Source organism: Neoarius graeffei, chromosome 22 (assembly GCF_027579695.1).
Source record: "Neoarius graeffei isolate fNeoGra1 chromosome 22, fNeoGra1.pri, whole genome shotgun sequence".
NCBI lineage: Eukaryota > Metazoa > Chordata > Actinopteri > Siluriformes > Ariidae > Neoarius > Neoarius graeffei.
The window spans coordinates 19,860,862-19,881,132 of record NC_083590.1 but is presented as its reverse complement, the minus strand read 5'-3'; the positions used below and the strand labels follow the sequence as shown (position 1 = coordinate 19,881,132).

Sequence of the window (20,271 nt, the reverse complement as noted above, 5' to 3'; positions counted from 1 at the left end):
TTTTCTCAGTTTAAACATTTGATATGTCATCTATGTTCTATTCTGAATAAAATATGGAATTTTGAAACTTCCACATCATTGCATTCTGTTTTTATTTACAATTTGTACTTTGTCCCAACTTTTTTGGAATCAGGGTTGTACAAAAAAAAGTCATAAGCCTCCAAACTCTTCCACGCTTTCATGTGTTTTGCGGTGTAGAAGGACGTCTGCAATACCAGATAGTTCGAGATGTTGGGGAACTCGACTGAAGGGTAGTTTTCGAGATCGTATGACACATCCTTCTTTCCCAGACTGTAGGGGTCGATTCCATTGCACACAGCAACCTTCTGAAGATATCTAAAGCCAGCAGTGGCTTCTAGATTACAAGCGTACTCTAAGTTATTGCTAGTCGTTTGCACTACAGCAGCCATTTAGACCACCAGCTATTTCACTTCCAGTAAAACCGCGAAGAAAATTCACAACTGAAACCCAGCAGTAGCCCCGCCCTGAAGTTTCTGAAAAAGGAACATTCTGAAGTTTGTTTGTTTATTTATTTATTTATTCCTCTTCCATCACAGCAATTTGTGAAAGTCAGTGTCCTCTTTATCCAGTTATAGTTTCTTTACGTTTTTGTAGAACAAGTGCATTCTCAGGACTCGACGTTAACTTTTTAATCCACTCGGACAAGCAGCAAGATTTTTCACTTGTTCTGACCATAACCTTTTTATTCCTATGTATTTATTAGTTCACTGAAAAGAAAGTGGTTAGCAAAGTTTATCAAAAAACAGGGATAGTTATGATGATCATTGTTAGTTGATAGTTATGATGAACTCAGACTTCAGCTGTCATCTCTTTCACTTTGCTGTGACGAAAAGAAAGCAAGTTGGACAGAAGGATGACGATCACATAGCGAACGAAAACAAACTATGTGAGTTCGACACTCATAAAATTCCCGCGAAATATTTAACGACATTTGCGGGGTGGTATGCATTAACGATCAAAGAAAAATACAACGAATGTCCTGAATGAATGAAATGAAGGTTCACCGGAGATGTTTATTTTATTGAGGCATTTGATTTGCCATTTCGATGAGTCTAATAATCTATAGATATTACGACATGGTTATTTTAATTTTTTTACACACGCACCTGCTGTACTCAGCTTCCCCGGAATTTCCTGAACAATAGCATGGCCAGATCACTGAAGGGATTGAACTAATTTTGTTGGAACTTTTTATTTCGTCTGTTCCCGTTAGGAGTCGCCACAGCAGATCTGTTCCGCATGTTTGATTTGGTATAGGTTTTGCCCTTCCTGACGCAACCCTCCCTGATCTATTCTGGGCTTGGGACTGGCACGGAGTATGCACTGGTTTTGTGCAATCCCAGTGGCTGGGTATCTTACCTAATCATGTCTTTGAACTGTGGAGAAAACCCATGCAGACTTGGGGAGAACATGCAAACTCCACACTCCTCATCGGCCGTGGGGTTGGAACCTTGTTGTGAGCCGACCGTGCTAACCATTGCACTGCCGTTATGGTGATTAAACTCTTGAATAATTGCTATAAAAATGGTGATTTTTCAACAACTATTCAGTTCGTCCTGTCAGACAGGCAGATGCGGATTTGACTTGTCCATTTGGTTGTCCCGGACAGTCGGACTACCATTAATGTCGAGCCCTGATTCATATAAATTGCAGCAAGAGAAATGAATCAACACCACCTGACCAATCAGAATGGAGAATTCAACAGCGCTGTGGTAGAAATGGATATGCTGTATAACAGAACATCATTTTAAGTGAGCCTGGTTTGTTTTTATGGTACACAGATCTTCTCTAATCCTTTAAATACTCAGGACGGGTGTGTGTTATCCACCCTGATTTGTTACCCTCGAAGGTGTTTACCTGCACAGAGGTGTGGCACCTTCTCTTTAGACAGTAGTTAAATGAGGCCTAGCAAGAAGTGTTTTATTGAGGTGTGGTGTGTTTTAAAATCTGCTGTATAAAGAAATGGTTCCTAAGTCGCGCACTCATGTATTCTAACATGGCCAACATTTTTGCAATACAAATGCTCATAATTCCAGCCTGCAAATCATCCCATACCTAATTTGATCACTTTTGGCCCTTTTCCACTACCCTTTTTCGGCTCACTTCAGCTCACTTCAGCCCGACACGGCTCGCGTTTCGACTACCTTAGAGCAGCACGACTCAGCTCGCTTCAGCCCTGCTCAGCACCCAAAACTCGCACGGTTTTGGAGTAGGGCTGAAGCGAGCCGAGCCAAGTGGGGCTAGGGGCGTGAGGAGACACTCCCCTGTGCACTGATTGGTGAGGAGTGTCCTCAGACGCCCACACGCACTTTGCGAGCACGCTGGGATCTGTAAACACCGTAAACCCGGAAGAAGAAGAATTACGAGAATTTCTGAAGCCTTATGCGCCTTGCCTCATCTATACACTCTTGCCAGTATCTGTTGGCGTTGTCGGTGACAACAAGCCACAGCACCAAGACCAGCAACACTAACGACTCCATGTCCTCCATGTTTATTGTTTACTATCCAGGTCGTGAGACTACCGCTTAAAAGCTCACTGATGTCACTGTTTGCGCCGCCTAACGACATCACGTGACGTCCACCCACTTTCGCTAACTCCACCCAATGTGTCCACCCACTTCCAGCCAGCACGGTTCAGCGCGGTTGTAGTCGAAATGCAACTCCAACAGCCCCGCTCAGCTCGGCTCAGCCCAACTCAGCACGGCTCAGCCCAACTCAGCCGCGTTGGTAGTGGAAAAGCGGCATTTAATTCTGAATGCGTTCCTGCACAAAAGATGGGCGATTTAGCTGCTTTGCTGCCTGGAATTATACACTAAATAGCTTGACCACTTTTTGTTCTTTTGGCTGCTCCTGATTAGGGGTCTCCACAGCAGATCTTTCGTCTCCATTGCTCCCTGTGTTCCGCATCCTTCTCTGCCACACCTGCCACGTGGCGGCTGTGCTGGTGGTTTGGGACTTGTTTTCGTGTGCCTTTTGGTGAGACTATGGCTGCTACACCATTGGAATGACATCCTGACCTCTATTTGGTGGACTCCCCCAATAATTGTAAAGCAACCTTGGGTTTTGAGAAAGGCACTATCATCTTCTTTTGGCTGCTCCTGATTGGAGTCGCCACAGCGGCTCTTTCATCTCCATTGCTCCTTGTCTTCCGCATCCTTCTCTACCATACCTGCCACTTTCATGTCCTCTCTCACCACATCATGTATCTCCTCTTTGGCCTTCCTCGCTTTCGTTTGCCTGGCGGCTCCATCCTCAACGTTCTCCTTCCAACATCTCAGGATGTGCCCATACCATCTCAGTCTCATCTCTCTTAGCTTCATTCCCAAGATCTCCACCTGACCATTACACCAATATATGGTTCTTCCTTAAACTGTTGCCACAAAAACAGAAGTGCACAGTTGTATAGAATGTCCTGTTTTTTTGCTGTAGCGGTGTTTATGTTAAAAAAAAATTTCCCTTCACTGGAACTAAAGAGGCACAAAGTGGTTCCAGCACGACAATGCCCCTGTGCACAAAGCGAGCTCCAGGAAGACGTGGTGTGTTCAGGTTGGAGTGGAAGAACTCAAATGTCCTGCACAGAATCCTGACTGAAGTCAACTCTACTGAACACCTACCTCCTCAGACACCAGCAGCGCCCGTTCTCGCGGAATCTCTTGGAGCCGAATGAACAAACTCCACATGGCCACGCCTCAAAATCTACTTCCACAGACACTGATTTACAAATGCAACATTGATCATTTGTGGTTTTTTTTTTTTTTTTTGGTTTGTTTTTTTTTTAAATGGCGTTCATTCAAACAACCTCTTCATTTGCTTGTTGTTTCCGTGGTAAGGAAATGACCTCATTCCAGTCGTGACAGGAACTTCTTTGCCAATATGACACCTTTTTGATTCTGCTAGCGATAAAGCGCAGAATGATTGAAGGCTCTGCACCAGTGCCAGCACCTACAAGAGGGCTCATATGATGCAAGCTAATTTTTCAGATGAAGGAAGAATGTGACAAATCGAAGCAGCAGTGAACAGCAGACAGATTCACACCTTTGCCATAATTACGCCACCTCAAGCTGTGTGTTTTAGAGGCAGGTGGTGTGTCCAGCAGTTGGTTGGGCTTGAAGCCATGCTAACAGCTCTCTTGCACTGCCAGAAATGAAGCTGTTTGGCTTTACCTTCTTCTAAGCGAACGCTGAACCTTTGGAGTGGAGTTTGTCAGTGTTTCTCAACCACTGCACCCTGCAAAGCGCCATCTTGTGGGCTGTGAAATTTTATTTTATTTTTTTTCCCAAGTTGAAACTAATTTTTACTCGTCGCCGGGGACGGTTGCTGGGTTGAAGCTACGGTCACACTACAGCTCGTGAGGCTTTGCGATGTTGGCGGCGATATACACGTGAGCTAAAAGTTGTGTTCACACAGCAGGTGAAGATTTGACTGTCACGCCTTTGCACGCTTGAATCTGGCGCAGCTGAGCGTGTTCTTAGGACCCGGCTGTTAAGGGAAACACCTGATACGGATTTGAGCGCAATCAGCACGCGCAGATAAAGATGCCGTTTTCATAGCAATTTTGCGAAGCATCACTGTCACGTTTGTCTCTAGCCTTGTTTATAACGCTGTTTTTAAATACTCTGCTTTATGATTCTGCTTTCATTTGTTTTATTTTTAAGTATCACACCTGCTTAAAGTGCATATTCTGGACCAATTTTGTCTTTTTTTTATATATGAGTGATTCCACGCTTATGGGTACTGAAATGGGGACATGAACTTATTTTTAAAAATTCACCTAAAACCATTTCTTTTTTTACCATCAGGTCACAAAACATGTAATCTTTAATGAATGATATGTTAAAAGATAACTTTAATTTTCTGAGATGTAATAAAAACATATTTATATGCCAAAGTCAGAACGTAACAGAAGTGTTGGACATATAGATTCTCAATTTTAACAATGTAGAATTATTTTATAACTCTTTTATTATGTATAGATAAAGTAATGATATATTAGAATATAACAGTGAGGGTTTTTTTTTTTTTTAATGTAGCAATCTACATCAGCTTTTTTTAATAATGTTTGACACCAATAGAATGACATTGTCTGATACAAAAATGTAAAAAGACTGGTTGGCTTTTTGAAACATAGGAAGGTGATGTTTTAGCAAATATAATTAATAAACATGTGTAGTAGAATAAACATACACATTCTTTCAATAAGATTAACATGGTATATAGCTAGATTGCAATTAATTTGTAACAGACACGAGATGGACAATCGTAACAGAAGTAATGGAACAGACATCATTTTGGAACTCATAGGCTTGACTTTGGCATATAAATGTTTTTATTACATCTCAGAAAATTAAAGTTATCTTTTAACATATCATTCATTAAAGATTACAGGCTTTGTGACCTGAAAAAGAAATGGTTTTAGGTGAATTTTTAAAAATAAGTTCATGTCCCCATTTCAGTACCCATAAGCGTGGAATCACTCATATATGAAAGTATGTCCCTTTACACACTCATCCAGAAGGGTAATTTTGCACAAGGCCATCTGTCTACAGCAGAAATAAATAAAATAAAACTCATCTGGAAAAATCCCAAGGGAGTCTGGAGCCAGATTCGTGACGTTACCTGCGGAAGCGCCAGCAGGCTGCGCGAGCTTTGCTCGGTTTCAGTGCACAGCCTGTGTAGACCAAGCGCTCCCATTTCTCTCTCATTGTCCGGTCTTTTGGGAAACGATGAGTACTAATCCCATCATGATTGGTGTTGCTACACCCTCCTACGATACATCTGTTAACCATTTTAATAATTACGCGATAACGTTAAAGAAATTTGCAGAAAACCACCAGGTCGTTTTATCATAAACCAGTGCTGACGTAGGATTCACGAAAATCAATGTTTCCCAGGAAATCCAAATGCCAAGTTTTTTCAGAGGCGGACCAATTCGCCTCAAATGGCTTGATTTAAAAAAAAAAAAAAACCTCTTCCTGCACTTAGATCCGTCTACCGCCGTTTATCTTGTGTCCTGATCCCCAGATCTTTAACCCAGCCGCATATAAAAAGTTGTTCTCCTCCATGCTCTTCCAGGTTTTCATCTGTGTCTCCGTGTAGAACGATGTCTGCAGCACCAGGTAGTCTGAGACGTCTGGGAACTCAACGGATATAGAATTTTCCAACTTGTCGGGGGAAAAAAAAAAATCCTTCTTTGTTGGCGTGTAAGGATCTATTCCCATTGAGTGGGTTCTATATCTACGTCTTGGTTTTAATAACTTGCTTGTTTTCTGTACACAAACATCACAATAAGTTCTTGTGTTAATAGATCAGACTCCACTTTTGGATCATTAATCCGTTTTGACAATGTCCTGCGTGTATGGTTCGGCTTCTGGCACATCCATGCAGTTTTAAATACAATACCTACAATTTAAAACAGTGTTTTTATTGCATTTTATTTAATTCCTGGGCTCTCATCTGTAACAGGCCGTGATGTCGCGCCGCATCTCGTTAATACACTTTACAGTAGATTAGATTCTAATGGAATAGATGAGCCAAAAATAATTGGTGATCTGTTTTTAATGGGCCTCAACTCGTTACAAGTATGAATTAGGTGGGCCTCAAAGTAGAAAAGGTTGAGAACCCCTGGTTTAAATGACACACATGAGTCACTTCTTCCATTTGGAAGTTCAAATCCGGTCAGTGATGTTGACTTTGTGGGCGGGGCTGGAGTTCCTGTCTGAGGTTCTACGAAGAAATGTTATGGTTATTGTATCCTTTATAAATTAGTACTCTGCTACTTTTGCTGGAATATTTAGGGGGCAGAGCATTAAGAAGTTGTTCAGTCTTTGTGGACTGGAGTTTAGTTTACTAACACACGAACGTCCTCAATTTTATCCTGAGCATCACAAAGTTTTGTGCGAATCCGTGCAAACTTTAGGGTGTGGTTATTTTATTTTTATTTTTTTGTATATTTGTGATGACAGTGTTAAGTTCAGTAGTCTGAGCTGAAACTTGATGTACTGCGTCGTCGCGTAAGTGGATTCTTTAGTGATGGCTGGCTTACAGTATATTTAAAAAAAAAAACACCAATCGTCAGCGAATTGGCTTTCAGTGAGCTACCTTCACAAAACCTGAACAGTATGTTTATCTTTAGTGTTTTATGAATATTATCAATAATAAAGATCTGCTTTGAGTCCTTTCTTGTTTGCCATAGTGATGGATAGCTTGACGGACGAAGTGAGGCAAGAGTCACCATGGAACATGGTGTTTGCGGATGTTATTGTGATATGTGGTGAAAGTAGAAAGGAGGTTGAGATTGGAATGAAGGTGAGCTGTAGCAAAACGGAATACATGTGCATCAGTGAGAATGGGGATGAGAGTGTAGTGAAGATGGAAGGAGTAGACGTAAAGAAAGTTGGTGAATTCAAGTCCCTGGGGTCGACTGTGCAGGAAAATGGGGGCTGCCATAGTGAGGTGAGAAAGAGAGTACAGGCAGGGTGGAGCAGTTGGAGAAGGATTTCGGGAGTCATTTGTGATAGGAAAGTCCCAGCAAAAGTGAAAGGTAAGATGTAGAAGACAGTAGTGAGAGCAGCTGTGATGTATGGATTGGAGACCGTACACTTAACGAAGAGACAGGAGGCAAAGTTGGAGGTGGCGGAGTTGAGGATGTTAAGGTTTGCGATGGGAGGTTGGACAGGATAAGGGATGAGCACATCAAAGGGATAGCACATGTGGAGAGCTTGGGAATGAAGCTAAGAGAGATGAGACTGAGATGGTATGGGCACATCCTGAGAAGAGATGTTGGAAGGAGAACGCTGAGGATGGAGCCGCCAGGCAAACAAAAGTGAGGAAGACCAAAGAGGAGATACATGGATGTGGTGAGAGAGGACATGAAAGTAGCATTTGTGGTAGAGAAGGATGCGGAAGACGGAGCAATGGAGACGAAAGATCCGCTGTGGAGACCCCTAATTGGGAGCAGCCAGATGATGATGATAGCACCTTTCTCAAAACCCAAGGTTGCTTTACAATTATAGGAGGGGTGGAGTCCGCCAAATAGAGGTCAGGACGTCATTCCAGTGGTGTAGCAGCCATAGTCCCACCAAAAGGCGCACGAAAACAAGTCCCACGCCACCGCCAAGCACTAAAGCACTGCTGTACAGAGTGCTGGACAACCATGATGTTAAAATGAGCAACAAGCTCACTGCAGTCCATAGCGAGGAGCACAGGCATCACACACGGCGCACCAAGGCCTGGAGGGAACCGATGCCCAAAACTGGGTCCGGAGCCACACCACAACCGACGAACAAAACACTCAAACAAAAACAAACATCAAACTACACAAACAGAGAAAGTAAAAAAAGTTAAAAGCTCTGGTTTTTACCGGAAATTTGGAAAGACCTGTCCACCAGGTATACTATTTGCAAACCATGCTTGGACCCCACAAATCGCTGCTTGCAGCTATATTTTAATCATGAATTATTATTGTTTTACATAATATCGACTATGCAGTAATGAAGTAATACACCAGGCAGGTTTTGTTTCGTAAAGCTGATTAGTCTACTTGTCCATTATTATCTCCACTCGAAACCACGCCCAACTGGCGGCTCTACCTTTTTCTTACGTTCTTGGTCTTCTGAGATGAAGGATGTTCTGTAGGAACTAGACAAGAGAAAGGTATCCTGATGCTTCTCGTGCCTTTATAAAACGATATCGTGGCATGTGTCAAAGAATTGTATTGTATGAGATCGTGTACCATGCATACGTTCTCAGACCAGCCTTTTGGGTTTGACTCGTCAGTGATTGAGCAGTTCTTACAGACAGCAGGGTGAGGTGAGGTGAGGTTTGGAGGTTTAACTGGTTTACAGCAACTCGGTTTAATATACGCTGCATGCCCTGTGTTGTTGGTCACAGAAGGAATGCTATTGCCGTAAAGTTGAGCTCTGATTGATTCAGGGTCGTACTCTGGCCAATCAAAGTGTCGAATGTTTCTGCTTGTCTGTAGTACGGTGTGTGCGCATGCATCGTCACACCCAGCTTTAAATCTTCTCACCAAATGGCCATGTAGTTTCATTGGCCTGTCGTGTTTTTTTTTTTTTTTTCCCTCCCCTTGGTCTCTGCTGCTATTTTTCCTCCTGCTCAGTGGCTTGTGTTTTATTGGACTTGGTCCTGGGAACAACCACAGCCAGCTTGAAAACAACACCTAGTGAGGGAGGAAAGTGTAGAAAACGCTCCCTATTGTTATCTCGGATTACAGCCTCCCTCATGTAGTCAGAGTGACGTTTTACAAACACCCCGAAGGCACAGCTCCTGATTGTAAACTGCTCCCAGATTGACATTTTGTCCTACAAATGTCATTTGTCTGAGCTGGCCAGTGACCAGGGCACTTGACAACATAAACAAATTGCTGGTGAAAAGCAAGCAGAATGCAAATCGGCCAAAAATACTGATGCGAGGGGGGAAAAATGGGAAGAATCTGCTTGAAATTTTTTGTACTCAGTATTCGCTAAAAATAACCAGATAGAGACTGTGACTAAAGTCACAGTAATTTGCGCTAGCTGTTAAACCGGGACGTCTGGTCACCGTACCCTATAGATCCGGAATGGTAAGAAATGAAGAATGATGATTGGTGAGGAAAAAAAATCCTGTTTTTCATGGATCATTCTGGTTCCGTGATCCGGATCAGCACCAAAAGTCATAGCAACGTAATTCAGCCCAGAGGTGGTGTTCATGTGAGATTGGAGGGAGAAGTAGCGTCCTAAAAAACGTTAAGAGGTGGAGGATGATAAAGTAGAATGATCCTGAGTAAGAGTAACACTTCACGCTAGCGCAAACGAATAACTATTTGCCAGCATTAAGCTAGCTTAGACTTATTAAATTCTCATTTTAAAGCAGCAGTATGCAACTATTATTATTTAAAGCAGCAGTTTGTAAATTTACAGCCTTCTGCTAGCTGTGAAGTGAATCTACAGGTCCCCTGTTTGACGACAGTTGAAACTACTTGCACCATGTTAGTTACCTTTTAAGGAAAAGGGTGTCCCAGTTGGGGGCGGAGCTTATATCTAGTTAAGAAAAATGTCAACAGAAGGAACGAACTAGCCAGTAAACGTCACAAAGTGTAGAATTTTAAAACATGGACGTGAGCTCTAAAATCAGTAGGAAGCAAAGTTTAACCGACACGTTTAGCTAACGATAGTGAACCATGACGGAGGGAGTGTCGGGGTGTGGGACTGTTATACAAGACCCTGGCGCTCCCTCAGTCATGGTTCACCCTAGTCATTGACCGACTTGAACCATTTCAGGACTCTGTGTTCTAAAAATATGCAGCCAAAACGCACAAAGGTTGAGGGTCACTGGAGTAAAATAATGAATGTGTAGACCGTAATGGATTAGAAATGCATTTTAATCTTTATTTTTAAGAAGTAGACACTCAACAGTAAGGTATCCGTCTGAACATGCGCCGTGACTAGCCGTGAAATTACGACAGCGGGACAACTCGAGTGTGGACATTGGCTAATACATGACAGTGATCAAAAACAGACGTACGTAAAGCAGTGGCTCGAATAGTTTCTTTATCACAGACTGGCCGAGTGAGCGCTCTGACCTCAGTCCCAGTGCTGTGTATGATCTTACACAGTCTCCTCAACGCAGACATTCCAAAAATATCAGGGGTTTTTTTTTGTTTCAAGAAACGTTCCAAAACGCATCAGTCACTGCGATTTATCAGCAGGTTTACAGCTTGTGAATAAGGCTATTAAAATAACGTTTAAAAGACCTGTGGTGGAGTCCAGCACAATTAGCCAACTTTAGTGCTTTCACATTACCGTGAATTAAATGTTTAAAGAAGCAGTTGGCCTTTTTTTTTTTTTTTTTTTTTAATAAACGGCGCCTGTGTGGGTGACCTGCAGTGGTCATGAAAAACTGATAACTGACCATTTTGCTGTTTTTTATGGAAACTGCACAAAACCTAAGCAGCTTCATTCAGGTTCAAACCGGAGCAGATTTCTGGGCCGGAAAAAATGTACACATGAAACACTGGCTGGGTCCTTTTCAGAAAATACTGCAAACCATAGTCTTTCACTCATGTTTGAAATGATACGACTATTACAGCAGGTCTAGAAGCATTTTTAAATGTTACTTACAGCCGCTTTAAACTAGGCACAGAATCGCGTCGTTTTGCTACAAAGTTCATTACTGCCCATGTTTTATTTCCGGTTTTGGGTTCTGACCACAGGCTGCTCTCGTGCTGGTGAGTGTTTTTTCTTGTTTTAGTTGAGGTTTCACTCAAATGTGGCCTGGCAGTGTTTTGAGTGCAGCTGCTGATCTTAAAGCCAACATGACTGGGTTAAGCTTCGCTTTAAGCTGGTGTTGTTTTAAGAGTTATGTTGCACTTTTTAAATGCCAGAAGCTCAGTTTAACAGAGAGATGTTTTGGATCTTATTGATGGGGCTGCAGTTAAATTTCACGTTGGTTAGTTGTGAACGTTTGCAACGTCAGCTCAACATTCCGTGTCGTAACGTAATCACTGTGGCTGTATTTGGGTCATAAACAGCAGCGCTCTAAATCCAGTTTGCCTGAAGGTGCCATGAGCATCTGAGTAAATGTGCATGACCTCCCCAGAGACGCAGTGTAATCTCTCACAGAGCAAACGCCCAACCCTGCAGGCTCTGACGTTCGTGCCAAGATTCGAGGAGGGCTCGAGTCTGTTCGGCATCACGAGTTTTGGGTCTCATGCCGACTGCATTCTCTCTGTGAGAGGTGGAAGGCAGGAATAGGAGGAAGACGGCTTCCGTGTTTTTACTGCCTCACTTTCTTTTTATATGCTTTCGGATACTATGAAGCCCAAAAACACGTTAACTTTCTGCATATGCATACTGGGCATGTAACGATATGTATCATGTGACGATAAATCGTGATACAAATTTGATCGTTCAGGTCGATATAATTTTAAAAAATGAGTCGTGATTTTTATCAGGATGTGTAGTCTTAGTTTTTCTAGCTGTAATTGCATTGCTTAGACAGCAGAGGGCGCCGTAATGTACAGTAATCGGATTGCACTTGACTTCACCGGAGGTGGAAGTAACACAGTGCTAAAGCCATGAAAAAACACACCAAAAAAACCCTGTAAAATGATAGAGCTGTTGTGTGATTGTACAAATAGCTTTAACAAGAAATCAGAGACTGCTGAAAGATAAAGAAAAGGGAAGCAAACGGAGGGAGTAGAAATGTTCGTAAGTTTAAGAAAAGGCCCATTTGTTAACTTTTAAGTTAGTCTATTATATTTTAGTGCAACCTTTACAAATGTTATTAAGAAAATGAAACAAAATTGTCTTTTTTTTTTTTTAAACAATATTTAGGAATATTTAACTTGATAAAGAACAAAGAAATTTTTGCTTTTTTTCCCCCAAAAAAGTATTGTGCAAAAATCGAATCGTGACCCCAATATCGTGAATCGATTTGTGAATTCTTCATGTGCAACCATGTGACAGAACGGTGTGACGTATGCATCCGCCGTCATGCTGGATGAATTACAAATCCAAAATGCCGTCTCGTGTGAAGAATAGTGACGCATCTCCAACTTTCTCAAACCATTGATTGTCTGGAGCCCTCTGCCAAGTCAAGGTTCAGAGAAAAAGTTTAAATTTGGGGCTTTGATCTGATTAAGCCGTCCGGTTATACAGAGGGTTTAGCCTCGTTAACAGTGATTTGAATTCCCTGATGTTGTGATCTGTCTCGTTCTACTAAAAAAAAAAAAGTGTAAGTAAACCGAAATTACTGGAACAGCATCACTAATCTCACTTGGCAAAGTCGACCCACGCTGTTCTCCTTGTGTATCCAAACTCGCTGAGGTTCTCGCTGCTTCTAATCTGGGTTTCTTGGCAGATCTTTCATTCATCCTGTCGCTTCTTGATACTGCGAGATGAGTTTTCTTTCGTCTTGATCTTATCGTGTCCTGATTTGAGTGTTGGTGCCCAATCTGGATTTGGTTTGCCGGTGCTCCTGCAAGGTGAGAAGCAGAGCGTCTGCGCTAAAGTTCAATCTAATCGGCAGAGAAAACGGTTTTAATTGGTAATGAACTCTTCCCAGGTATAAAGTGGTCACCACAGGCAGGCGGGTGTAATTAGCTTTTTCCTCAGTTAAGTGATTTACGATGTATGTTTTTGAACCACAGCGTACGCATGGCGTTCTCTAGACGGTTCATCTGTTTAGTCGCCGTTTTTAATTACTTTGGGAATTCTGACGAAGCATTTCTCTGTCACGAGTAGCATTATTGCCACGGTTATATCCCACACATAAAGTAGGCATTGTTTGTTTTCCTTCAAAGGCAAAGAAATCAAAAGAAAATCACAAAGCATTGCAGTAGCTCACACGTCAAGCGCCACGATCTTGGTGGTGGTGGTGGTTATCCAACATGGCCGACTTTCGGTTTGGAAAACGAGCGTGACGTCACATGCCGAATACACGCACATACCAGAGTGCAGCTTAAACCCCTCCCCCTTCCTGCTTTTTTATTTTGCTTATACCACAGTGATTGGTCATCGATTACAATGTTTATCAGCGAATGTCGTATCGCAGATTTTAACAGGTTATAGTTAGATTTAATGGTGCGGAACGTCGGAGAGACGAGTTAGTTCCTGTTCTCGCTTATGCTATAGCTGCGGTAAAGTTATTCCATCACAAACCTCTGCTTTGAAACGGTTATAAAGTGTTTACAACCGAGACTCCTTTCATAAATGTTAAATAAACCTCTCTGGGAAAAACAAATCGCATCAAGTATAGATTAGGGATGGCGAAAACTAAAAAAAAAATCTTGACCGACCACTGAGCCTCATTAGCCGGTTAAAGTCGGTTAACCTATGAGTTTACAGGGATGCAAACGTTTTCGCGGAAGCTGCGCAAACGTGCGCAGCTTTCTGATTTACTGTTTTCTTCTCATACTTCCTATGTTTCATGGACTGTAACGGCATTTGCTTATTTAGTAATTTTAATACAGAATTTACTCTGATGAAATTATTCAGACACTCCAACGCCCCCCCCCCCCCCCCCCCCCAAAAAAAAAATCAGATCTGCGCGATTCAGCCGTGAAAAAGTCGGCATCTGCGCCTTTAGTTTGTGTGGAGAGATATGATCTGCAATAACATGCATTGTTGGCTACAGACCGAAACATACTTTCAGAATGCACTGGCCAAGGCAGGACTAAACTCCATGTGCCTTCTAATAATAATTAAAAAAAAAAAAAAAAAAAACAGAATAGTAATTTGTAAGCTAAAAAGCCTGTGTCTGTACACTTCTTTCGCCGAGTGGCAACGGGAGGGCGGGACATGACTGAATGGGTGTTTCTGATTTGTCAGCTGTTGTCCTTACCCCGCATGGCATGCCCCAAGCATTTACAACACAGAATTCCAGGTTCTCCGCTCCAAAATCGGCAGCTTCAAAACGATTTTTTTTTTTTTTTTAACCGACAACCGAAAAAAATTTAACCGGTTGACATTGATTCAGTCAACCACCGGTCAAACGGTCATCGGTTAACATCCCTAGTATCAGTGGTTGCGTTAGACTTTTTCATTGTCCGTCATTTTGACGGACAGGGTCGTAAAAATTCCGTCATTGTCCATTATTATCTGTCATTTTATTTTAACTTTTAAATGACAATGTATATAGGCTATAAATGCTATATATTTAATAACTTGTGTTTTCATGGACTCATTTTCATTTAAAAATTAATTCACAGAACAAGCTTGTATTATTTAATCATTTATTTATGTATTTATGATGCAAAAAGATGAACAGAGATTCTGACGTTCGGTCACTTGTGAACCCATTTTCCCTCCACTAAAAACATTGTGGCTGTTGTGCCTTAACGGGCAGATGAACAATGTTATTTTACAACGTAGCAAGACAATCGCAGTTAAAATATGAACAGTCCACTACAACGGTTTAAGTGACAATCTAATCTGACCTGTTTGCGTGACCTCAAACCTTCCTTCTGGCCTGCATGGATTTAAATTGGGAGCTCGCTTGTGCATAATCAAAGTCGTCAATGGAGACTGCTGCCGAGGCAACTGTCATTAAATTTTGCGTCTTTGCCTCGGACAGACGACTTCTCATTGACGTTTTAATTTTATTCTGAAGGCTGAACCCGCGCTCTGCTGCGACACTGGAGACTGGAATAACCAGCGCCACTTCAGCCAAAGTTCTGAAGTCGGGAAACATTTCTCCCAGGGAAGTGATCAGAAGCCGGCAAGAGCCTCTGAAAGTTGGATTTCCCGACCCTGCCTAGTACTCTGTTCATAGGGAGGAAATCCTGCAGCATGCGGTCTTTCTGCACCAGTGGTGCAGCTGCACCCCGCGGTGACCCGTAGTGGGCTGACACGGAAGGTCTTAAATAAAACGAAGTTATGTTTGAATGTTAGTTTGTCTACCCGTGCTCTCATTAAAATGATAGTTTAGCAGATATTCGAGCAGTGATGTCCCTAAGCTTGCTGGGGAAGAATACAATAAATCGACATTTGTTTCATTTTAAAAACAAGAAAACAACTAGCCTAAATGAGCGCTATTGCATTAAGACGTGCAGGCAGGGAAACGACACAAACAACCCAATGCATCTCCTTTTTTAATAGCAAAAATGACGTGTCTTCTGCAGAGAAGGGAAACATTAATCCATCTCACTGTGCTAGTGGTTAGAAAAGTGAGAGCGCGGTCAGGAGCGCGATGGGCGGAACAGCCTTGCGCAGTGGCTACAGTGTATACATGAGCAGCCTGTGCACTGAACATCAAGACTGCCGCAACGTCGGCTCAGACTGAAAGTGACGGCAGTGAAGACTATGTATACTGTATGTAAGAAAACTCTGCCACAACTTGCCAATCATTTCAATTGTGTGTTTCATTGTTTTATTATTGTTATTATTAGGCTATTATTGTTATTGGTAACGGTAAACATCCGTCAATATGACCACCGGCCTTCAGATTTTTCCGTCATAGCTAAAAAAAAATCCGTCAATGACGGACAATTGTCGGTTTACGCGACCTACGCCTAGTATAGATTTTACGTTCTTAAACGTGTTGGTCTTAAATCGTGCTGTCTCTCATACACCCCTGTGAATACGATCATGTAGTAGTAGAACGAATGCGTGAATATTAGCCACTTTCTGACCAGATTGCAGCATTTTACCGCACTGTGGCGCAAGTTTTTATGACTCACAGTAAAATTGTTCTGCGGAAACTGAGCGTGCTGGTGGTTTTATTCTAAACGAAGATGCCTGTGTGTTCAGGTGGAACAGTCCAAGGTGCTGGTAAAAGAGGGCGGAGTGCAGCTGCTGCTCACCATCGTGGACACACCGGGATTCGGAGATGCCGTAGATAACAGCAACTGGTAAGCACTCGGCGCGAGGACCAGCTCCAGATTTCCCTATCGGTAACGATTATTAATATAATTTTTATTTTGCTGCAGCTGGCAGCCAGTGATCGATCACATCGACAGTAAGTTTGAGGATTACCTCAACGCAGAGTCGCGGGTCAACAGAAGGCAGATGCCTGATAATAGAGTGCACTGCTGCTTGTACTTCATCGCCCCCTCTGGACACGGGTGAGTACTGCATCGTCCTTTATTACTGACTGGATTTTCCACCAGTGTAGATAAATCCTGAGTCTCGGTGTTCAGTGTGTGCTTGTTAGTCGTAGTGATGCATCAATACCAAGTTTTTTCAGACAGGATACAAGGGTTTTTTGATACTCGATGCTGAAATACTGAGTAAATCAGTCTGGGTCGTCATGGAACATTTTCGTTAGGTTGGTTGCTGCAATGCGCTGCTAGTAGCGAACTCCTCGTTCTCGGACCTGAGGGAATTTTTGATTTGTATAGAGAATTTTTTTTTTTTTCCCTTTTGATTCTTTTGCTTTTTAGAGTGGTGCAAGACATGTATGAGAACAGTGAAACAGCAGTGAGGTGTGCAGTTGGAACGACTGAATGGTTCAAGGTGAAGGTGGGACTCCATTAAGGATCTGCTTTGAGTCCTTTTCTTGTTTGCCATAGTGATGGATAGCTTGACGGACGAAGCGAGGCAAGAGTCACCATGGAACATGATGTTTGCGGATGACATTGTGATATGTGGTGAAAGTAGAAAGGAGGTTGAGATTGGAACGAAGAGGAATGAAGGTGAGCAGGAGCAAAACAGAATACGTGTGCATCAATGAGAATGGGGATGAGAGTGTAGTGAAGATGGAAGGAATAGACGTAAAGAAAGTTGTGAATTCAAGTACCTGGGGTCGACTGTGCAGGAAAATGGGGGCTGTGATAGTGAGGTGAGAAAGAGAGTGCAGGCAGGGTGGAGCAGTTGGAGAAGGATTTCAGGAGTCGCTTGTGATAGGAAAGTCCCAGCAAAAGTGAAAGGTAAGATGTATAAGACAGTAGTGAGAGCAGCTGTGATGTACGGATTGGAGACCGTACCCTTAACGAAGAGACAGGAGGCAAAGTTGGAGGTGGCGGAGTTGAGGATGTTAAGGTTTGCGATGGGAGGTTGGACAGGATAAGGAATGAGCACATCAGAGGGACAGCACATGTGGAGAGCTTGGGAATGAAGCTAAGAGAGATGAGACTGAGATGGTATGGGCACATCTTGAGAAGAGATGTTGGAAGGAGAATGTTAAGGATGGAGCTGCCAGGCAAACGAAAGCTTGGAAGGCCAAAGAGGAGATACATGGATGTGGTGAGAGAGGACATGAAAGTGTCAGGTGTGGTAGAGAAGGATGCGGAAGACAGGGAGCAATGGAGACGAAAGATCTGCTGTGGCGACCCATAAAAATTTCTTTTGGAGCATTTTGCCCCGCCTGCTCATTTATGGTAATTTGCAAGCTAGTCGTAGGATTTTCCTGTTTTCAGTGTTGGAAATCAGTCGGAATCTCAATAATCGTGGAAAAATGCCGAGATTTGGAAACAACAACATGGCTGCCGTGTGCTAGATAGTGGGGCGGAGCTTGAAGCAGAAACTGGAGTGAGATTTTTGTGAAGAGAGCTTGGACCCCTCGGATCGCTGCTACTATGATCACCACCTCTTCGTGACGTGTCCAGTCATGGTGCTGAACATATTGAGCTTCGCTGCAAACAAAATCTAAAAGGAAGGAAGTCGATCCCACCTTCACTCAACTCAGTAGATGCAGGAAAAGTGTTAGTGTCATCATGTGAGAGTCCAGGAACACGGAGGAAAAGGAAAAAAACGTGTAGTAATTCCAGCCTCTCTCTCTGTGTGTGTGTGTGTGTGTGTGTGTGTGTGTGTGAGAGACCCAAGTGCTATTTTGGCCTGTGTTCCGTGCTGGCTCAGTGTGCGTCTTTATTTCAGCTGAACACACACACGTGCGCCTCAGCTGTGTTGGCTGGACCTCATTTAAAATGCTGATTTACTGAAAATATGAATAATCAGTGAGCAGGTTCCTTATGTCTTCATCTGCACTGTCCACAGCAGCATGGACAGCACACGGCAGCAGGAGGAGGAGAGCTAGAACAGTGTGCGCGCGCACTAAGAAAGGAATCCTACTACTTCCTGAGGAAGAATTTCCCCTCTAAACGTGTCTATGAATAACTGCCAGGAACCTTTCAGCACAGTCAGTGCTTTTTGCTTTCTCTCTGGCCGTCCACTCTTAATGGTCTCTTCACATATTCGCACATCTTTCAGGGTGAAAAAACACTTCAGTTTGCAGTCATTAAAGGGGAACTCAAGTCATTTCTTAATTAACGTGTTATTCAATTACATTTTCTGTTTTATTAACCTTAGATCGTGACTCGTATTGGCATACGGGTCCGCCTCAGAAACCGGTCTCTCATTTGGGACATTATGGCCAAAAAATAAATGTTCTAATTTTACTTTTTTTTTTTTTTGCATTTATCTAACACTTAATGTTTCTTCTGTCATGTTTAATAAGAATAAAGACAGCATCTTGCTTTATCTGGCCTCCACTGTGGAACGTTTATTTTTTTTTATTTCAATTCAAATGTAAATGTAAAATTGATTTCCATATAAAATAACTCCATCATGAAGAATTAAAGCCCCTCCTTCACAGAGGAGTGAAAATATTGAATAAATTTCCTCTTTTTGATTGCTTGGGTTAAAAATGCCAAGTTATGATGACTGAATTGATTATTCACTTAAATATGAATAATATGATACGTTTTGGGGATTTGATATGGCGAAACAGGACACAATGGAAAAATCAAGAACACACCGGAAAGATGAGAATAACGGCGGTGGTAAAACAGCGACTGTACCGGCTGAAGGTCGCGCGGGTCTCTGCTGCGGCGCGCGAGCAACGGGACATCACTACCGCAGCGGGGGCGGGGCAAAATGACTGGCTGTAGATTCTATCAAAAGTTCGATCTAAATTGACCATGGTTGCAAAATATTGGCCAAAAATACGCAAACACTACGAAATATGAAAGTAAGATGAAAAAGAAACATTCTATTGCCTTATACTGCAAGACTAAAACAAAATAAAACTGTCAAAACTCACCTTTTCAGCGATAACGTCCAAACAGATCACCCGCGTAACAGAAAGACCGCAAATGGAAGCACGATCAACTTCTAACTGTTGGAGTGGAAAATTCCATTCTACACATGCAAATTGTTAATGTGTGTCCTTCCCCGCACACAAATAACACGCTACGGTAAAAAATAGACCACAACTCATTTTAGAGCTCAGAAATTCATACAAGACCAGCTACCATCGTAACATATTCTGGAAGAAACATATTCTATACCTAACTTTCAGCTTTCGTTTTAAAAAAACAAAATCGCAGATTTATAACTAAATGTTTATATGGCGTAGTGATTAAGTTCCTACTTTTGGTGAGGTCGTGACCTTGACCCTGAGGCTTTCCGTTTAGATCAAAAACACATGATCGTATTGGTTTTGCGGAAAATGGAGTTACAACGGTGATCAAATATTTTGCGTGATGTTTTATTACGGTTATGATTATTCTGTGAGCGCACCAATCCTTAGGTGGATAAAGTTACAACTTAAAATACAATTAGTGATAACTGTAGACTTTTCAGTGGACTACAACCTTTTTAAGGGAATGCGATGTAGTCGACCGTTTATCATGTCCCAGATCAAGCCGCCATTTTTCCACAAATTTGCAGAATTTTTGCCAAATTCTGAATATTCACATCAAAGATTTAGTTTTATCTGTATTATTTCTTTCATCATTTCATTTCATATTAAAACCAACATCACCATTCAAAACCGCATAGTTTATTGACGGAGTATATTTAGTGGGGGACCCCC

General features: G+C 42.3%; 1 protein-coding gene across 1 annotated transcript in view; it reads left to right on the top strand.

Moving 5' to 3' along the window:
* septin7a (septin 7a) overlaps window positions 1-20,271 on the top strand; it is a gene marked incomplete at its 5' end in the record, with an annotated part of 88,683 nt that overhangs the window by 38,560 nt on the left and 29,852 nt on the right. The window contains 2 exons of the mRNA XM_060903931.1: window positions 16,269-16,369; window positions 16,448-16,582. Of these exons, the coding sequence (XP_060759914.1) occupies window positions 16,269-16,369; window positions 16,448-16,582 (236 nt within the window). The remainder of the gene's footprint in view (window positions 1-16,268; window positions 16,370-16,447; window positions 16,583-20,271) is intronic.